This window comes from Natrix helvetica (genome assembly GCF_964273705.1).
Source record: "Natrix helvetica genome assembly, chromosome: 10".
Classification (NCBI taxonomy): domain Eukaryota; kingdom Metazoa; phylum Chordata; class Lepidosauria; order Squamata; family Natricidae; genus Natrix; species Natrix helvetica.
The window spans coordinates 3,407,296-3,428,562 of NC_138561.1; the positions used below are offsets into that span (position 1 = coordinate 3,407,296).

The 21,267-nt window shown below is 44.4% G+C and overlaps 1 protein-coding gene across 2 annotated transcripts in view; it reads right to left on the reverse strand.

The window, feature by feature from the left end:
• The window catches only part of GLG1 (golgi glycoprotein 1), a 92,265-nt gene that overhangs the window by 17,009 nt on the left and 53,989 nt on the right, over positions 1-21,267 (reverse strand). For both annotated transcript variants that reach the window (XM_081963010.1, XM_081963011.1), the window contains exons 6-17: positions 21,157-21,228; positions 19,650-19,833; positions 16,361-16,575; positions 13,530-13,651; positions 12,028-12,129; positions 11,745-11,898; positions 9,683-9,820; positions 6,958-7,044; positions 5,280-5,342; positions 2,430-2,543; positions 1,038-1,126; positions 824-941 (exon numbers count right to left, since the gene is read on the reverse strand). In XM_081963010.1, coding sequence (XP_081819136.1) covers positions 824-941; positions 1,038-1,126; positions 2,430-2,543; positions 5,280-5,342; positions 6,958-7,044; positions 9,683-9,820; positions 11,745-11,898; positions 12,028-12,129; positions 13,530-13,651; positions 16,361-16,575; positions 19,650-19,833; positions 21,157-21,228 — 1,458 coding nt within the window. The remainder of the gene's footprint in view (positions 1-823; positions 942-1,037; positions 1,127-2,429; positions 2,544-5,279; positions 5,343-6,957; positions 7,045-9,682; positions 9,821-11,744; positions 11,899-12,027; positions 12,130-13,529; positions 13,652-16,360; positions 16,576-19,649; positions 19,834-21,156; positions 21,229-21,267) is intronic.

Sequence of the window (21,267 nt, forward strand, 5' to 3'; positions counted from 1 at the left end):
CTTCAACTCCCAGAATTCTCCAGCCAGGAGAATTCTGGGAGTTGAAGTCCCCAAGTCTTAAAGTTGCCAAGTTTGGGGATCCCTGGTTTAGACCAAACCAAAGTCACAAAGCGCTCTGCGCTCTTCAAGATCCCACAGAACCCTTTAACTCAGTGGTTCTCAACCTGGAGGTCGCGACCCCTTTGGGGGTCAAACGGCCTTTTCACAGGGGTCGCCTAAGACCATCGGAACTCTTTAACTCTTTAGATTCTAAAGCGTGCTGTCTCTCTCTCACACACACATGCACACGCAGGGAAGTAGGAAAAACACAAACGTTTTTTAAAAGGGAGTCTACATATGTGTGTGGGGGGAGAGAAATTGGGTTCCAAGCCAATCGGAGCCAAGGGGTGGGGCTTTGCCACGATGGAGCGTTGGTTGGGCGTCACCACAACATGAGGAAGTGTATTAACGGGTCGTGGCATTAGGGAGGTTGAGAACCGCTGCTTTAACTGATTCCCGGCACTGCAGGAGGGGGGAGGGAAGGATGACATGCATTGAAAACAGTCGGGCTTAGCCTCAAGACGCAACGCAAAAGCATTATTTTCTTCCAGGAGGAATCGGAGTTCGGCCCAAGCCTTGCCTCCAAAACCTGCCAAGAAGAGATGCTGAGATTGGTGGGATCAGACTGGGCAAGACACTGGCACCCTGGGCACCCAAGACGACTGCCTCCTTGTGGCAAGGTGCCAGCGTGGAACACAAACTCAGCAAAGGATAACTGGGGGAAAACACATAAGCCATGAGTGGCGGCGTCCCACCAGATTCCCCGAGAAGCCTCTGCCATTACCATTTCCAGCTCCTCCACCCGCAGCTGCTTGCGGCATTTCAAAGAAACGCGGTGCTCTTTGGCGTCCTGCAGGGTATCGTTGCGCACCGTGGTGCTCAGGCAGATCACCACGTCCACCCTGAAGAAGAAAGAAGCATGATGTTTCCCCACAGAGCAGAGGAAAGGCCAACTGGGCTGCCCCACGAAGCCACGGAGGAAAACAAAACAGACGTACTTTTTCTTGATGTTGGGACACAACTTCAGCACATCTTCTTTGCAGGCCATTTTAAATTTGTAGGAGAACCTGAAATCCTTCATTTGGATCTGAACCAAAAGAAAAAAAGAAAAGTGAGCACAGAGTTATCAGTCCTCAACTCCCCTGAATGTCTCCCTCCAGTCTAGCAACGTTCTGGTGGAGAGAGGTAGGACTACAATTCCTATGCGGACCGTGAGAAGCGATATAGTTGGCCAGAGTCCAGTTAACAGCCACGGAAATAAGGAATGGTGCTTTTATGGAGAGAATAATCACCGCAAGGAAGCCAGGAAGTCTTGAGGAAAGGGAACACAAGGAGCCCACTTTCTATTAACTGGGTCAATTTGGAAGAAGGGGGCCTGTCTTTTTCGCTTAGCCTTGTTAGATCACGGAAAACCTGCCTGCCCTACGTAGTCTAGCAGGGACAGGATGCTCCAGGGACCCATCTTGAAAGAAAGTTGGGACCCAGGGATGAGCTTCAAGTGGTAACTCCCCTTCAGGGGGGGAAGAAGGGGGGAAACAAAAAAGAAAGTATTAATATATAAGTATATGTTCAAGAATGAGATATAGAGGGGGGGGGGGTGAAATAATTAGGATATGATAATGAAGAAAAGGGAATAGGAAAGGATAAACATAAAATTATAACAAGGTTTGCGGGAATACTATCCCGAAAATACACCAGTTCAGAGTTGAAAAGAGATAACCACAACAACAGAAAAGGAACGGAAAAAAGGAGAAGAGAGGAAAGGGGAGAGAAGGAAGAAAGAGGAAAGGAGAGGAAGGAGGAAGGGGACAAAAAGAGAAGGAGAGAGGGTAGGAGGGGGAAGAGGAAGAGAGAAGTAGGGGAGAGGTAAGGGAAGTAGGAAAGGGGAAGGAGAGGAGGAAGGAAGAAAGTAGAGAAGGGAGAGAGGATGAAAAGAAAAGAAAAAATAGGGTGGTGATAATAAAAAATAGGTGTATTGGGGTGGCAAGAAAAGCAACCCAGAATGTATATTTTAAATCTTTATATGGAAAAACAAATATGGAAAAGTGATAAAGATAAATAATAGCTATGTGAATGTGTACCTGTAACTATATACAAGAGAATAAAAATAAAAAAACTTTTGGGGAAAAAATGGCAGCTCTTCCCCTTCTCTAGAGCAGCAGAATGTACTCTGAGGTTTCTAGAAAAACGGAGAAGGCTGTCCTTTTTAAAAACAGCAGCAATTGGGCAGGAAGACCTTCCAACTGATGGCAGTAGTTAAAGCATATTATTTTTACTAGTATTTCATGGGTGCTTTTACACTGATATACAGTATAATCAGTCCCCTGGAGTTGTTAGAATCGGCAACATACAAACGGCTGGGAATAAACAAACCAAACGGCTGTACTCACTAACTGGAAATGCGTAACTCCAACTGCACACTTCTCATTCATCTCCTTCTGATGTTTATTCTGAACCAGACACTCCATGAGGTCTCCTGAGTCAATTTGGTTGTCTGCCATTTCCTGAAGGGGAGATGGAACAATTAGGGGCGGGCAATGACTGTCTGGCAGAAACTCACTCCCTTCTCGGCAGGTTCCGCCATCAAATTAAGGAAGGCATAAATCATAACTTGGAAAACTCTCAAGGGGTCTGCTTGAACTCAGCTGTCACTTTAGAAGGTGAGGGAGGAATAGCCAGTCTTGGCCCCAGAACAATCTAGTTGCCCTCCGTCGTATTTCCTCAACTCAGCACATCAATCGCTAATTCCATTCGCACCTGGCACTGCCAACCGCCTGCTGCCAATGGCATTTAAAGATGCAACCCAGCGCACATCACGAGGAGGGCAAATTGAGGAAAGGTGTAGTACAAGCAGGATTAAATTTTATATAGAACATAGAATAACAGGGTTGGAAGGAACTTTGTAGGTCATCTAGTCCAACCCCTGCTCAAACAGGAGACCTTACGCCATTTCTGACAGAGGGCAGTCCAGTCTCTTCTTGAAAGCCTCCAGGGATGAAGCTCCCACAACTTCCGAAGGAAAGCTGCCCCATTGAATATAGACTAACAGAGCTGGAAGGGACCTTGGAGGTCTTCTAGTCCAACCCTCACTGCCCAAGCAGGAGACCCTACACCATTTCTGACAGATGGCAGTCCAGTCTCTTCTTGAAAGCTTCCAGTGATGAAGCTCCCACAACTTCAGAAGGCAACTTCTGTTCCATGGGTTGATTGCTCTCAGTCAGGAAATCCCTCCTTATTTCCAGGTTGAATCTCTCCTTGATCAGTTTCCATCCATTATTCCTTGTCTGGCCTTCAGGTGCTTTGGAAAATAGCTTGACCCCCTCCTCTCTGTTTCCATACAGCCAAATTGCCTCATTAAATGCTATTCAAACCCCACAGGGACAGGGGAATGAAAATTAAAAGTCAGTTCCTATATAAGGTAGAAATTCTATGCAGAGTAACATTTGAAACTCTTTCTGGCATACAGGTCGTTTTTTACTTATGACCAGAATTGAGCCCAAAACCTCTGTTGTTAAGTGAAACGTTTGTTAAGTGAACTTTGCTTTATGTTACGACCTTTCTTGCCATAGTTGTTAAGTGAACCATTGCAGTTGTTAAATTAGTAACACTGTTGTTAAGTCTGGAATCTGGCTTCCTCACTGACTTTGCTCGTTGGAAGGTCGCAAAAGATGGCCACGTGTCCCCGGGGACGGTGCAGCCGTCATAAATACGAACCCAGTTGCCAAGCATCTGAATGTAAATGACGTGGCCATGGGGATGCTGCAATGATCACCTGTGAAAAATGCCCATAAGTCACTGTTTTCAGTGCCGTTGTAACTTTGGTCACTAAACGAACCGTTGCAAGTCAAGGACTACCTGTATTTCCTTCATTCTATTTCAAAATGCTGGTTTCACTTGGCTCCATGATTAAGGACAGCACTAGAGCAGCGCTTCAGGAGTCTCGCCTCCGCCTTCTGACCAACATCCCCCATCGGGAGAGACTTTGGCCAGTGCTGAGCAAAGCGTTTCAATTACGTTCTCATAGCAAGAAATCCCTTTCTCCAGGGGGAAGAGGAAGAGGAAGGATGGAAGGAAATTGATGTAACAAGGATGATGGCCCCAGGCATACGACTCTCCGCCATCTGCCTGCTCTTCCAACTTCACCTTTTTGGTACCCAAGAGATCACTACAAGACTGCAAATTACATGTTTTTTTTCCCTCGGTTAGGCAGGTAAGTAGGAACAGGGGCAGGGCATTTTACTACACTGCAGCTCCTTACTCACATTCCCTCCGATGTTACAATACATATACTCTGAAGGAGTTGGGCGGTTTAGAAGTAGGAAATAAAAATATAGGACTCTTTCACCAGCAATTCCTTTGCAATAATTCCATTAGTCTTCTTTCAGCACTACAGAGAGTGATTAATTCGGCACAAGAAACCATTGGTTGCCCCCTAACAGCACTGGTTGAGATCGCCAACTCTCGTTGTTTCAGCAGAGTAAGGAAAATATTTAGGGACGATTCACATTCTGAATGGTGTCTTTTCTCACTTTTACCATCAGGCAGAAGACACGCAAAAGTATAGCCAGCCAGTATAGCCAGCCAGCCAAACAGGTTTAAAAAATAGCTTTTATCCATGGACTGCCAGACTCCTAAATACAACTACAATCACTCTATGCATACATGGAAACATACGACTGGTTTCTCCTAATTACTTGTCTAAGGACCAGTTTCTATATTATTCATGCTGTTTTATATTTTGTTATGGATGTAGAGGCTAAATCAATTGCGATGTATATATGTACAATGACAATAAAAGTTATAACTTATAACAGAGACTATCAGGCAACTAACAAAGTCCTGGAATCTGAAAAAAAGCAGCTGTCTTGACCCGACTTTTCCGGTATGGCTCCTTGCAGATAGGAAGTGACTGCCATTCCCAGAATCCCCATCTCCATTATATTGGAGGCCATCTGTCTGTGCAAACTGATGACAATCAGCAGGAGCAGAACATTTGCAGATTACAGAGATTCCAAGAAGGAACATTTAACAGGAAGGGCATCAGGAGAAGTATCGCCTAATGCAGGGGTGTCCAAACTTGGGAACTTTAAGACTTGTGGACTTCAACTCCCAGAATTCCCAAAATTCTGGGAGTTGAAGTCCACAAGTCTTAAAAGTTCCCAGGTTTGGACACCCCTGACTTAATGGGAAAGGACTTTACGTTAACGTGGCCAAAACCACGAGAGGAAAGAATCACTTACATGGCAGAAGGTCTGGATGATAGGTTCACATGCTCGCATCAGCAAAGCTTCTATCTGGATATCCTGTCAGAAGAATCCAGAAACCAGTCAGTTCACTCTAGGCCATGCCCAATTTTTAACACAAACGATGCTCTTGGATATTTCTGCTTATACTTCTGCTTCCAATACCGGCAATTCAAATGACGATTAAATAGTTACCAGCCCGTAAGTATTGCAGAAGGTGCCAGAGATGGCAATAATGCTATCCTATACTCCCATTTAAGTGGGATGCGGTGGCTCAGTGGCTAAGACGCTGAGCTTGTAGATCAGAAAGGATGGCAGTTCGGCAGTTCGAATCCCTAGTGCTGCGTAACCGAGTGAGCTCCAGTTACTTGTCCCAGCTTCTGCCAACCTAGCAGTTCGAAAGCATGTAAAAATGCAAGTAGAAAATTAGGAACCACCTTTGGTGGGAAGGTAACAGCGTTCTGTGTGTCTTCAGCATTGAGTCATGCCGACCACATGACCACAGAGACATCTTCGGACAGCGCTGGCTCTTCGGCTTTGAAATGGAGATGAGCACCCTCCCCCTAGAGTCAGGAACGACTAGCGTGCATGTACGAGGGGAACCTTTACCTTTATAGTTCATTTGTCCTAAGAACTTAAAACCATCTTATTTCCCATTCCCATAACATCTCTTCGTTTTCCTGCACAACTAGATAAAGAAGTTCCTCTCATCCACTAAGTTTTCCTTTTTATTCTCTTTTTATAAAAAACTGCTTTCTCCCCCAGGCCCTCTTGTAGCATCTCCTCTGTGTAATCTAATACTTCTTACTTTATGAGAGGATATCTGGACATCTGTGCCAATCCCACTACTTTTCCTTAAGTATTGCAGCCTTTGCAAATATTACATTTCCATTGGCTGCAAATAAATGCCCCCTTTTTCCAGGTCAGCTCACACATACGTATCACAAGCCTTGCACATCCTTAATTTGTCCTGTTCTTTCATTTTCACTTAAGTTGTTTAAGGCACCACCAATAGAAACGGCTTTTGTTTCTTCTCAGGCACTTGGATTAAGCGAAGTATGTATGTCAAGCTTGAGGGGGGGAAATGGAGACTCCTCCACTTAATTCTCTCTGCTTACTCAATCAATGAAGTCACTCCCTGGAAGCTACTTAATATTTTTGCTAAGTATCTGCAGCAGCCTCTGCTTTCTCAGGAAGAAGGAATCACTCAACAAACATCTAATGTATAGATATACAAATTATCATAAACAAGGTAGGGAAAACATGCAGAGCATGGCTTCTGGAATTCTGTTTTTTCTCCACAGCCAGAAACTGGATTCATTCCACTTTGGAATTCAGATTTTTTTTTCCTGACTTCTTCCACCGTGCCATTCCTTTCTGTATTTTTTTATTTAGCAGCATGGCACTGATGGACAGATACTGGACCAAGTCTCTTCACATAATTTCTCATTTTGGATTGGAAAGGGTCGAAGGCAAAGGCTAGCCACACCTTGCTGATTTGTTAATAGATTTGTCTGCCTGACTGCCACGATTCCCAGGGATACTTTGGTTATTTCTCAAGGTCTACCCATTCTAGACACTGGGAGATAAAGCGTAGTTTGCAATCCATTAACAATGATTCAGTGCTAAGTGTCACAAAATAGTGGAGTTTCCTCTTTTGAAAGAGCCACCTCACCTCAGATTCCAGCTCTGTAAGGTTTCCAACAACCTCTCTGCATTCAGTTACCAGATCATCCAGATGGTCTTGTAGGCATTCGAGTTCCTGCACATAAAAAACAACAACAAAAACAACAAGACATGAATACCCACAAAAATATCCCCAGGATTCTGCTATGGATTTTAGCAATGTTGTTATATAGCAACTTTCTGACAAATATAAATCCTGACCTAATAAGTCATAATTCTTGCTCCAGGTTGTATTGAAGTAAGAAAGCTAAGATTCACACCTCTCTAAAATACTACTGGTCTCTCAGCTGGTCATTCTTTTAGCTACAAATACTTGGCTTAAAACAAAAAAGTAAGGTTTTACACCTAGGCAAGGAAAACCAAATGCACAGGTACTGAGTAGATGGTACCTGGCTTAATAGCAGTAATTGTAAGAGGGATCTAGGAGTCTTGGTGGACAACCACTTAAATATGAGCCAGCCGTGTGCTGCAGCCACCAAAAAAGCCAACACAGTTCTAAGCTGCATTAACAGAGGGACAAAATCAAGATCCCATGAAGTGTTGATTCTACTTTCTAGTGCCTTGAATACCGCATCCAGTTTTGGTCGACACAATATAAAAAAGCTGTTGTGATTCGGTAAAGAGCGCAGGGAAGACCAACAAAGATGATGATTAGGGGGCTGGAGACTAAAACATATGAGGAACAATTGCAGGAATTGGGTACGTCTAGTCTAGCAGTGTCAAACTCACGGCCCGCAGGCCAAATGCATCACATGCTCGCCATGCCCACCTTCCATTTTAGCAAAGTCACGACAAAAGTCGTAATATGTCACATGACATGAGTTTGACACCCCTGGTCTAGTCTAATGAAAAGAAGGAATAGTGGTGACATGATAGCAGTGTTCCAATATCTGACTAGCTACCTCAAAGAAGAGGACACAAGCTGTTCTTCAAAGCACCTGAAGTTAAGACAAGACACAATGAATGGAAACTAATCAAGGAGGGAAACCAACCTAGAACTAAGAAGAGATTTCCCGATAGTTAGAACAATTAATCAATAGAATGGCTTGCCTCCAGAAATTGGGGTTCTCTTAAATTGGAGATTTAAGAAGCGATTGGATAGCCATTTGTCTGAAACGGAATAGGGTTTCCTGCCTAGGCAGGGGGATGGACTAGTAGACCTCCAAGGTCCCTTCCAACTCAGTCAGTCTATTAATGCCCAATGCTAAAACTAATTCTTGCATAACATATGGAATGTGCTTGGTTTCTTAATTTTAATATGCACGTATTTCCCAACTAGATTACAATATTTCTGGTTCTGAATCTTTTACTTCGTTTCTTATTTCTCTGGCTGATTAAGCAATTGGGGTAAACAGCTTTTGGGCAGCCAATCTTCCCTCAAGTATGCATGTTGCCTTTTAACTGTCTACCTGTAAGGAGCAAGTGCCAAAACCAATCTCCCCTTCATCAAACTCCTTGGAAGGAAGGCAGGATAAGGTCGCATGAAAAAGCGATTGAAGGAAACGTTCCCCGCTTTGTTCAAATACTCATTATGCTGAATAATAAAATCAGTTTAGAGAAACCTCTTATGAAAAAGAGCCCCAAACATCTCCTGCTTTGAGGTTCTTCTTGCTCCATTAAAATGCCTACGTTAACATGCTGAAGGAATGTCAATAGGCAAAACAATCAGCCTGAATTCTGTTTTCCAGGGTTGCCACCAAGTTCCTTCTTTGGGGTCTCTTCAGCCAGCTCAGAAATTCTGGGAACTGAAGTCCACGGGTCCTAAATTTTGCCAGAGTTGCCCACCCGTGCACCAACGTTTTCCCTTAACATCCATAATTTCAAACACCCTTAACAATTTAATAATGTAGCCAACCTGTTTCTTGACCAGCAATCTTACAACTCCCTTTTCCTTATTACTTCCTGCTGAATTCACGATTGATTTGGCTTGGGGCAATCTGGCAGGGAAAGTCGCAAATTGCAATCACGTGACTGCAGATGTCGCAACTCTCATAAGCGCAAGCTGGTTTGCCAAGCACGCAGATTGCAATTGTGTGACAGCAATGACCAGAATTTTGAGAACAGGTCCTAACCACGACTCATCCGGCACCATTCTAATTTTATGTGGTTGCGAAATGAGTGGCTGCTAACCAAGCACCACCTGTAGTCTTAACTGCACTGTAAAAAGAGCAAGGACAGTATTCAGAATAGGAAGTAGTATCTGTGTGATCACCTCCCTGTCCTGGTTGCTGGAGTCAGTTCTCTTGTCACTGTGCTATTTTTCTACTATGTAAAGGTAAAAGTTTCCCTGCCAGTCCTGTCCAACTCCAGGGCATGGTGTTCATCTCCATTTCTTGGCCAAGGGAGCCAAGGGATGTCCGAAGACAATCTCCCTGGTCATGTGGCCACAATGGCTATATGCCAAAGGTGTATGGAATGCTGTTGTCTTCCCACTCAAGGGGTACCTATTAATCTACTTGCATTTGCACGCTTTCAAACTTGTACAAATTCTCTTCAACCAACACATGGCCCCACAAGCAATCAGGTTTCTATTCAAAGCAGTAGGTTACAGGCATAGAAATGCTCATATTGTAACCCTGAAGAAAAGTTATGTTGACACATTATTTAAAAGTCAAGATATTTTCAGGTAATTACCACTGCTTAGCCCCCAAATATAACAATTCCAGTCTAGTCTAATCTAATCTAATTCCGAAAAGAATGAATGCCATAGTTACCTGTCCAGTTTCCGTTTTCTCACTGCACCACTTCCCCAAATCTATCATGCACTTATCTTGGAGGGCTGGATCTAGTTTCACATCCAAAGCGCGCTGATGCAGAATTCGCTGTACTTCCGCTCTGCATTCTCGGGATAACTACGGAAGACGGATATGGACATTTCTGATGAACAAACCCACCCACTCAAAAATTTTGTGTTTTTCTTCCAGAAGCAGACACCAATTCTCCAGCTGTTCTTGGCCAAACCCAGTGCCAGGCCAAAGCATTATGTCTTCTGAGTCTTCCTTTCTTTGCAGTCCCCTTCCAATTCTTACTTTCATTGATATTTGAATAGCTAAAATGTTTATTTAATCAGAAAGTACTTGAATAAATCATAAGAAGGCAGCAGCTGAATCAAGTGGATCAAGCTGCAATTCTTGTTGTAGGCAGCTAAAAATAGATCCAATCTCTAATTTGTGTTTGTATCCAAGTGCTCAGAACTCCAGATTTTCTATCCTACATTTAGGTTGCTTACACCAGAAGTGTCAGAAGCATTACATGGCTAGATAAACTGTCTATTTATAGAAAATAAAGTCATATATCAGCAGAAGACCCAACTAATGGGCAATACAAAAATCAGATTAAAACTAACGTTCTAAAAAATTAAGATTAAGTTAAATATAGCCAAATTTATTGGGGAAGGAAGCAGGGAAGGAATGTAAGAGATGCTCCATTGATCCTCTGGTCTTCTGCAAGTTTCTTCTATAAAGCTATTAAACTTTTTTTTAAATCTACAAAATGCCACAATCTCATTCCAAAAATCCATTCTTTCTTGGAGGCAGTTATGGTTCAGTTTCCCCAGATCTCAAGCACATTGCAAGAAAATGATGTAACCAAGGTGTTATTGGCCCAAGAAAAAATTGATCAATCCCACATCCACAGCTGAGCAACAGTCTGCCAAATATTTTCCCCTCCCACAATTTCAGTGACTCCTCTGTAACATTGGGAGAGAGATCTTTCCGTAAAATGGGTAAAATACAGTTTTCCGACTTTTTTGTCCCCACACTTGATCTTTAATTGCAAAAGGTCTGTAGAGTCTACTTGTAGAGTCATCTGGGTTTGTTAAATCCAGAGGACTCTACAGAAGCAATGGTGAACCTTTCTCCCCTTGGGTGCCAAAAGTGCATGTGTGCACGTAATAACGTGTGTGCCAACACCCATAATCCAATGCCCATCCCGCATCCATGCACGACAACCCCCCCCCTCCTATTTTGGTGCTAGCAGGCTTCCCTGAATGCCAAGGTTGAACCTGGGATCCTCTGATATGAAAGTATATTGCATTATGAAGTCTCTCCCGGGGACTAAGAGCTCTTGGCCTTCCGGTGGATCCTTGCCTCATTATAGAGGCAAGGAAAATAAAAATCTGTCGGTTTTCCCATCAACATCCTAATATGCCCATGGAGCTTCCCAGCCAAGAAGGCTGGTGTAAAGATCCAAGCAACTTCTCCATCAAAACACTCTGTTGTCTTCCCAGATGTTCCCAGACCTTCTGCTCAATTTCTCTGTTCCTTTAGGAAAATTCCAGGACTACCATATTTTTCGGAGTATAAGATGCACCATGATTTTGAAGAGGTAATTTTTTACAAAAAACGTTTTTGCACTCTGCAGGCCTCCCAAACCCTCTGCACGCCTCGTTTTTTGCGGAAAGAAAGGCATGCAGAGGCTTTGGGAGGCTTGTAGAGTGCTCCTGGGGGCTGGGGAGGGGGCAAAAACGAGCACAAATGGCCCATTTTTTGCTCGTTTTTGCCCTCCCCAGCCGCCAGGAGCACTCTACAAACCTCCCAAAGCCTATGCACGTCCATTTTTGCAAAGGCAGTGGGGTTTCGGGAGGCCAGAAATGCTGTATTCAGTGTATAAGACGCACTCAAGATTTTCACCCTCTTTTTTGGGTGGGAAAAGGTGCGTCTTATACTCCGAAAAATATGGTACTTCAGGAACTAAACCCACTGCATGCTCCCAAAGCCTATTTATTCTCTGAGAAGCACCAAGTTGTGTCAAGAAGATGAGGGGGATAATACCTACCCTTCTACCCTGCTCTTCTGTGCGATAAGCGTGTCTGTATAGGCAGGAGAAGATGGCTCCGGGAGGAATAATCTCGCTTGTTTCATTCCATCCATGAGTGTGACAAAGTCGAGAGGCATCTCCTTGGCACTTACGGTAGAGGACGGAATCCAACCTAGGAGACCCCAAAGAGCATCAGCGTCAGATTCCTGGGTGGCTTGGCTCCCCACAGCAGCCATGGACCAGGTAGGAAGTCCCATAGTCACAAGCAAAGCGCCGCAAAGCCCCTTCCCCGTGCACTCACTTCCAATCCCGTGAAATAAAGTACTGAAGCTCTAACAGCCGGTGTTCACAATCTTCCACCATCTTCTCTGTGTACAAGTGCTCCATGAGGCAAGAAAGAATCCTACAGGAGAAGGAGAAGAGTTAAGACGGCAGCTACAGCATCTCTTTATATATATATAAATAAAGTTTATTTTTCCATTCCAAGTTCATTCATTTATAGTTGCTATTTAACATTTGTCTATTCATTATTAGTCTCTATATTTATTTTTACACATACACACACAATTCAGTTTGAGTCACTTTCTTGCTGCCCTGTGCCTTCATCTTATTTTACAACAACCTTGCTCCTTCCATCTTCTCAACCTCCCTTCTCTGCCTTCTTTCCTCCTCTCCTTCCTCCTTTCTTCTTCCCCTCTCCTCCTCCCTTCTAATCCTTCTTACCCTCTCTCCTATTCTAGGTTCTCCACCCTTGCTTTACCTCTGTTTTACCCTTTCTTTCTCCCTCCTCATCCGCCCTCCTTTCCGTTGTTGCCCTTGCAAATACAGCATCTCTGAAGCTCTCGCATTAGGTCCTACTAACCGCCAGTCTCAGGCAGGCAGGCGAACCAAGCTGCCCACAAACTGGCTGCCATTGCAACCACAGAGCCTTCTCTAGATGAAGGTCTCTCTCTGGTCCACCCTTTCCCTATAGTGCATATCTGCAACACCAACTTGAAGCGGCATTAAAAAGACAGTCTGAATCCCTGCATCTCTCTACTCTTGGCAACCAATTGCCTCTAAAAATCAGGATCTCCCAGAGCTCCTTTTAACAAGATAGGCATAAAGGAAGGTAATCCTCAATCTACAATAGTTCATTTAGTGACCGTTCAAAGTTACAACAGCACGACACTGAAAAAAGTTACCCATGGCCGTTTTTCGCACTTACGACCACTGCAGCATCCCATGGTCACATGACCAAAATTTGGATGCTAGGCAACTGGTTCAATTTATGACCGTTGCCTTGTCCTGGAGTCATGTGGTCAGATTTCGTGACCTTGTGACAAGCAAAGTCAATGGGGAATCCAGATTCATTTAACAACCACGTTATTAACTTAATAAATGCAGTGGTTCGCTTAACAACTGTGGCAAGAAAAGTCGTAAAATGGGACAAGCTCACTTCACAAATGTTTCACTTGGCAACATACATTTTTGGGCTCATACATTTTGTAACTTGAGGACTAAATGTAGAATAAAATTATACAAATCCCAGCAGTTTTAGAGCCCATTTTAACGTTCAGAGGCTTTTCTCAAATTTTACCACCTAGCAGCTCTGAATCAGCAGAAGATGGTTTATTTCCTTGATAAGTGAGGGATGTAGAAATGGCCAGGAAGGTGCCATTAACATGTCATCACAGCACCAATCTCTTCTAATCTTTCTTAGTCCAAATCCTCCCTCTGCAAGAGACCACCTGGAATCCGTCCCTCTCTCTATGGGTCCCTCTCATCTCAAAGAAACACGTGCGGGAGAAAAAGGCCACCTACATGGGATCTCCGGAACGGATGTGCTTGCAGGCCGTTTGGATCACTGACTCGCAGGCTTCGTTCAAGGCTCGATCAATGCGATAATCCGCCACAGGGTCCACCTCCTGGATCAGCGTCTGAAGCTGAAGGAGGGAGAAAAAACAAAAGTTAAGCCCCAGAATCCTCGTTGGGATAAGCAGCTGTCTCGCCACCCGTTAAATCCAGGAGGCCATGATCCAGGAGGCCACGTTGTAGTTGCAAGGAATGGGTGCCATCCATGAAGCACGGAATGCCGTGCAACTACAATGTGGCCCATAGCCCCCCCCCCCCCCCCCCCAAGGAAAGGTAGCTTTGGGCAAAGGGTTTTTCCAGCCTAACCCAATCAAGAGCAAACGGCTGAACTTTTGACTAGGTAAGACTCCTGACTTAGTTCTGCTCTTTCATTTGCAGCAGGTAACTTGAAGTCAGGCAGGAAAAGGGTCAGGCTACCCCACAACATCTCAAGATCCAGACATTTGCAACCCAAAGTGCCATCCCCTTTGTCAGGCTCCAGGAACCAAGAGAAATGTGGCTTATGTAGGTATATACATAATTTTGTATTTATTTATTTACCTTGCAATGTTTATGTAGTGTAAAATTGGAGGTGGTGACCCTTTAAGAGCTGTATGCAACAAAAGTTCATTTTTAATGTATGCCAATTAGTGTAACATTCAAAGTGACAATAAAGTTATTCTGTTTCTATTCTACTCCATATGTCTGTTCTATTCTATTCTATTCCATATTTCTATTCTATTCTATTCCATAACATTCCATTCCATGTGGAGTTACTTCTGAGCAGTTATTATTCCTTACCTATAGACAGAAAACTTACCAAGCGAAAACAACTACTTGTATAACTACAGATATACTCTAAGAATCACCAGAAAGGAGCCTTAACTCTCACCGAACAATCCTTCCAGGCTTTGCTGCCTCTTTGCCTTTTGGAAAGCAGCCCCGCCCTCCAGACTACACTCCACCACACTCATTATGCAATTAAGATTAACCTCAGTGAGAACAACCAGAACCACCTTAGTTGCACTGGGTCTTTTTCTCTTCCTAGAACTGACAGGCCGGAGAGCAGGGCGAAGCTGTGCTGGGCACTCTATGACGGTGGTCTTCCCCCCGCCCACCCACCCAATTCCAGTCATGAATGCAAGTTGCAACCTCCCAAATCTGAAACGGCCTTCAAGTAAAGGGTGTTTGAGGTGAATGACAGCCTAGGAATTAAGGCTCTTAGTTATTTCATTTGGGATGAGAAGAAAGCAAAATATAAGTCACTGGACTCAAATGACGCGATTATAGAAAACATACTGACATTCCAGTTTAATACAGTGCAACATTAACAGCAAGATGGCCAGTTTCCAAAAAAAGCTAATCTGAGTGCAGTACTGGAGAGACCTCAAAGCTTATGGCATCCTATTACCCATTCCTGGAAAGAAAGGAATTCAGTAAAAGGTTCTTGTAAGGAAGCAGATTTTTATTAAAAAGCCTTATCACTTGATGTTTTTCTAAGGAAAACAATGACAGCTTTGAACATCCCACTTCTCGATTCAGCCGAGAGGAAATTGGCCACAGCCACCTGTTCGTTGCGGACTTGGGACTGCAATCAAACCACAATCTTTCCAAATCCTCGCAAGCTAAGGGAGTTCCCTAATTCTTTGGAAGCAAGGTCCTTCCTGAAAACCCAACTGCCAGCTGCCAGGAAGGGTGGCCAAAGGGGATCAGCTGAGCTGCAGCCCCTCCTTTCCCAGCTGATATGCTGCACCTGAAGTACCTGAATGAAAACCTATCAAGAAAATCTGGACAGTCGTAAGGCACCAAACCACCAACTTCCTTGCCCTAACGCACCTATCCAACAGAGGTGTTTACCCAACAATGGAAGCCTGCAGGGGATACCAGCATCTTCTGTGTCTGCCTGGGAAATAAATCTATTGCTCTCGTCACCCAAGGTACAAAACCGAAGGATTCCTGTTTGTCACACCGAAGCACGAGGAAGTTTTCATTTCAGACGCACAATTCTTTGGCTTTCTTTCTTTCATCTTGATTCTGCTTATCCACCCCCAGATGGAAACGTAAAATGATCAGAGCCCTCCTTTTATGTACAACCAGCAAGTTCTTGGCAGACTAAGAGTCTGTTATTGAAGAAGAGGGAGAAAGCAGTGATAAAAGATTAATGTTGCTCCCTTTTATCGCTGTTAATTCCTGCAACTAGGATGTATTTGGAAATACCAAATGGAAATACTGTGCCGGAAAGATGTGTATGCACCGGAATAGGAGAGGTGGCGGCTACATGGAGCAGAATCAAGGGGACATACCCTGAACCTAAGCTACCACATTCCCACAGCCGTGTGTGTGTGCATGTGTTTGTGTGTGTGTGAATGCAGGCTAGCTGCTCCTGGCTTTTATGTTTGGTATAGACCAGTGTTTTTCAACCTTGGCAACTTGAAGATGTCTGGACTTCAACTCCCAGAATTCCCCAGCCAGCGAATGCTGGCTTGGGAATTCTGGGAGTTGAAGTCCAGACATCTTCAAGTTGCCAAGGTTGAAAAACACTGGTATAGACCAGTGATGGGGAATCTTTTCGGCACTGAGTGGCCAAACCGGAACGCACATGCAAGTGCCGGAGTGCCAAAAACCGTAACACCAACCGGTCTTCTGGCAGACGCAGGCGTATCAACCTCAATTGTGGTTGTAAGTGGAGGACTACCTATGTTATGGAGGGAGGGAGGTGCTTAAAATCCAGCAAGCACCAAAGGGGCATGCCCTGTGAGGAAACTGTAGGTGAGGACTCCCCCACCCCATGCAAAGCTTACTGAATGTTGGCAGCTGTCCCCCAAGTTGCCTTTCTCTCCCCGGACCACTTTCATCAGGCAGTGCAGAGTGCGGCCCTTTCGATGCAGCCCCGAGCAATGGTGCTCAATCTCGGTGCGGCAGCCGAGGATGATTTCTGGGCTCAGGGAGAAGTCCTCCATCAGCATCCGCCTGTAGTCCAGCATTTCTCCCTGGCATTCACTGCTTACCTGCCGGCCTGGGAGGTAAATCAGAGGAGATTCAAGTAAGGTGGAGTAGAATCCCAGCAATGAACAAGTTCTCGTGCGCCTGGGATTGTGGGAATAGCACGTCGGAAGAATTGCTCTGGCTGGGATTTGTGTATGACATAGACACCCTTGTTGCAATAACAAAAATTGGGAAAGGAATTTTCCACTTGGAAATTTTACACTTATCCTATTTTTCAGACTATAAGACGCACCTGTGTATAAGACGCACCAAGGTTTCGAAGAGGTAAGTAAGAAAGAAAAAGGTTTTGCCTTCCCTCAGTCCCCAGCAGCACTCTGCAGGCTTCAGCAGGGCTCGGGGAAGGCAAAAACGCCCCCGTTTTTGCTAAAAACGGGCTATTTTGTGCAAAAATGGAGGCGTTTTTGCCTTCCCCCCGCCCTGCTGAAGCCTGCAGAGTGCTGCTGGAGGCTGGGGCAAGGCAAAAACACCTTAGTTTTTGTAAAAAAAACGGCCCATTTTTCACAAAAATGGGATGCGGGGGCGGGGCTTCGGGAGGCCAAAAATGGCTGTATTCGGTATATAAGATGCACCAACATTTCCACACTCTTTTAGGGGCCGGGGGGGGGGGTGCGTCTTATACTCCGAAAAATACGGTATTTCAGCATCAGAAAGCTGATAAAAAAGAATGACTTGACTGAGTGAAAGAAATAGAGCTGAGGCAGGCACCAACCCAGCTATCGGCAGCTTTAGTGTTTTCAGGCTTGAGCCTTTTCCTAATAGAGCGTTGCTTTAAATTACTCACATACATATCTGAACACATGTTTGTTTTCAGTCTGCCACTTCTTTTATTAAACGCTCTAAGCCAACGTCTACTGTCTTTGTTGGGAAAAGTGCATGAAATTTTAGACTTACTTACTGGACAGACTTCCTGCAACTGGCAAGGACGCAATCCTGCATTTTAGCATAGATGTGTTATGGTCAATTCCTCTATACCGAAATCCTTTGATTCGTTGATATTTGGAGCTCGTCTTGCATGGCTGCTCATGTCAGGCGACACGACAGCATCTCAGGTGGGTTAAAAGTCGGGGCTTTAACGTGCCCTTCCAAAATGCAAAATCTCTTTTGGCCCAGCCAACTGTCATGGATTCATTTGTACTCCCGGAATTGTTGTAGTGCTGCATCAATTACACCTGTATAAGCTTCATCTCACAGAAATACAGCCTGACATTCTCCTGCAGAATTTGCTGGTATTATCCGCAATCAATTGCTCACTCAGCCATCGAGAGCTGCACAGCAGCCCCAAGCCATGATACTCCCACTAGCATGCTTCACAGTTGAGTGAGGCTCTTTTATTGAAACGCAATGTTTCATTGTCTCCAAACACAGCGTTTCTCATTAAGGCTCAAAACTCCCGTTTTGTCAATCTCAGCTCCCGACACAATATTGTTCCAACTGCCTGCTGGGTCATTCAGGGGGTCTTTGGCAAATCTGAGACAGGCAGAAATGCAGTTTCTGAAAAAGTAGAGATTTTATCCTTAATATCTTCCTATGCTGACTGTTCTTCGGTGTTGTCCTGTTGGTAGAGTCATGAACACTACATCAAGCAAGTGTTAGGGCTAGTAGATCCTTTAATCTCAGGGTTCTTTGGGCCCCTTGATCTTGGAGGATCTGTTCTCAGAAGAATAACAAGGTGCTCCTTCATTTGCCTGACTAGAATCCAACATCTCTAGAAATTGCTTTGTAGCCCTCTCCAACCTCACGAACATCCCAAATCCATGTTCCACGGACCATGGAGCTCTCTTTTAATCGTGACATGATTTATTGCCACTTTTTTCTCCTGTGAAGAGAAGCTCCAAGAGGGCAAACAATTGGTCTCTTTTTTTGAAGAGACGGAGCTGCTCAAACGTGCCCCGAAACTCACAATCGTCTTCTGATGGATGACTTTGCTGACACTTCCCAACAAAGACAGTGGACATTGGCTCAACGTCTTCAATAAAGCTGCCTCTTTAGTCAGTTTCTCTTTATCTATTAATAGTCTTTAGATCAAGCTCTGATTGTTTTGAAGGTCACAATTCTGCAGGATTATGAATGGATCTAAAGAAGCGTTTCAAGCTTTCTGTGGACTTCAATTCACACAATCCTGGCGGCAGAAGTCCACACATCTAAACGTTGCCAAGTTTGAAAATGCTGCACTAAAGTTTCCCCAACTTTGGTGTCAGCACTATACATATTAATTCAGGGGGCAATCAGATTGGCTCCAAATTAAATTCAAAGTATAACTTTGGTTTTAATACTCCAAATAGCCGAAATAGCCAAACTTCCGACAAAGGTTGATAAAAATGTTTTGTTGACCAATGCCAACATCTGTCCCGTCAGGTGCAAGGAACCAGAACGACACTGGTAGTGGATCAGAATAGTACGCTTTTTTAAACTCACCTGTTTACAAGGATTTTGCTAAACTAAATGCACTTTCTAGAGAACAGCCATATAATCACTCCAGGCTTCTGGGGGAGAGGGGGGTGTCAACTCCCTGTGGCTTCCTCTCCTTCAGGGATTCCAGAGACTGACATGATTTTCATGCAAAAAAATTCTGAAGCTTTTTTTTTTACATTTCAGATGCTACACTTGTTTAAAAATATTTTATTATTTAATGTGTGTTTTTCTCCTGTGCTATCTAAGGATTCTGCATGCATCTCAGTGGCCAGGGCTGCACCCACAGATTTATGTTACCGTATATTCCACCGTATAAGGCCACTGGACATATAAAATGACCCCCTACTTTCAGGCACCCGCGAGCCAGCTGAAGGCCTCCGCGCTGCCAGGCTTTCGTAGTTTGAGCTCAGCGCCTTCCTCCTCCAGACCTCCAGCCAGGCCTTACTAAGCCATCCCAGCGCTCATCTATCCACATGCCCAGGCGAGGAGCGCCGAGGTTATCGACTGAAAGGCCGGGATCTGCGCTGGTGGCGGCGCAAGTTTTTGCTTGGCGGTGTTGCTTTTTCTTTTGTTTTGGGGTTAAAAAGTCATCTTATATGCCGGAAAATACGGTATGTTCTGTTCTGTTCACAAGCTAGGGTTTGACGGAAGAGCAAAAAGGGCGCACACTACCTCTGTGCACAGCAGATTCGAGGCACATGAGCAGGTAAGAGAGACGGGCTTCTCGGGTGCGAGGCAGATTCTCCACATTGCAACGGTACTTCTTCAGATCGCTTTTGCAGGATTTGGCCAAGGAGTAGCTGACTTTGTAATCCTGGGCAATCAACTTTTGCCGAGTGGTCAATGCATCCCGACACTGAAGGGGGGGACAAGCGAGAATTCAAGTCAACTGACCATTCCTCTTTGATTTATACTGATTTATGACATAATTAAAATTTTGTACCGATTAAAAATGAAGACACGTCTGAATTAGAGGATCACAAGATGTTCCATGGTTACAAAGGGCTCCATTTTTCTATATCACACTGTTTCTCAACCTTGGTGACTTTTAAGTCCCGTGGACTTCAACTCCCAGAATTCCCCAGCCAGCTATGCTGGCTGGGGGATTCTGGGAGTTGAAGTCCACAGGACTTAAAGTCGCCAAGGTTGAGAAACACTGCTATATCACATCAGTCCAATTCTTTTGGGAATCGCCCAACCTTTTTTTTTTCCTGGTTATAATAAATCTTCTGGAACAGGAAGTGGCCCTGATAAACTATGAACTCCTGTTCCAAAAGATTTATATGTAGACCAACCCTGGATGGGCTGAATCGGTATGTATCCGGAAGGAAAGCAGAACGTTTTCTTATTCCCTGGAACAGACAATTTTGCCCAAACTTAATATCAATACCCCGCCTCTTTTGTCGTTCAGAAATTATCCTGACTTTCACTAGACCAAGCGACAGAAGTACCACAATGGACCAGCACAAGGGGTTCTTTCAACTTGCTCTGTCCAACAAGTCGCCTTTATGACATCTTTGCCCCAAACTGATGTTTACTTCGTTTCAGGCAAAACCAGGCCCATAATAGCGAACAATGGTTTTTTTTAGCAACTGCCGCGTATCACATAATAACCGCCACAGTCGCTTAATGATTGCAGCAAAAAGGTTGAAAAAAATGGCTCTGGTCTTGTGGTGGATCCACTTCACGGCCACAACTTACCACTGTAATTTCCAAACTTAATTACGATTGTAAGTCAAGGTCTGCTTGTGCCACATTCTGCAATTCAGGGCAACTTTCCCGTGGCCCGCAGAGCACAGACTGAGATGCCCTAATACGGACTCCCTCCACTTAAATTTCCTCTCCTTTCTACTGTCCTCCCACCCAGCTAATATGATCTCCATAGACCTGCCTGAGTGGATGCAAAAGGAACTTTAAAAGGTTCAGCCTATTTTAAAATCTAGCCACAGTCTCAAAAGTTGCATGAACTACCTTATCTCTTTTAAGCCGCCAGGTGATTTATTTCAGCATAGGGTGCTTATGTGAATAAGCAACTGCAGTGTGTGAGCTCGTGACTCTAGTTAGTCAGCTGGCTTATCCTCTCTTGGGTGCATAGATTAGAGAAACCCAAGAGGTGACCGAGAAGCCAAACCTTGGGTGAAGAAGAGGGCAGCAACTAAAGGCTCAATTCAGCACTCACCTTTTCACTCATGGCATCTTCAAACTTGTGGTTAAATAGACACTTGTATACTCTGCCTTCGCCTGCTTGAGTCTGTGAAATAAAGCAACAATTCTTTTAGCATTTATATTA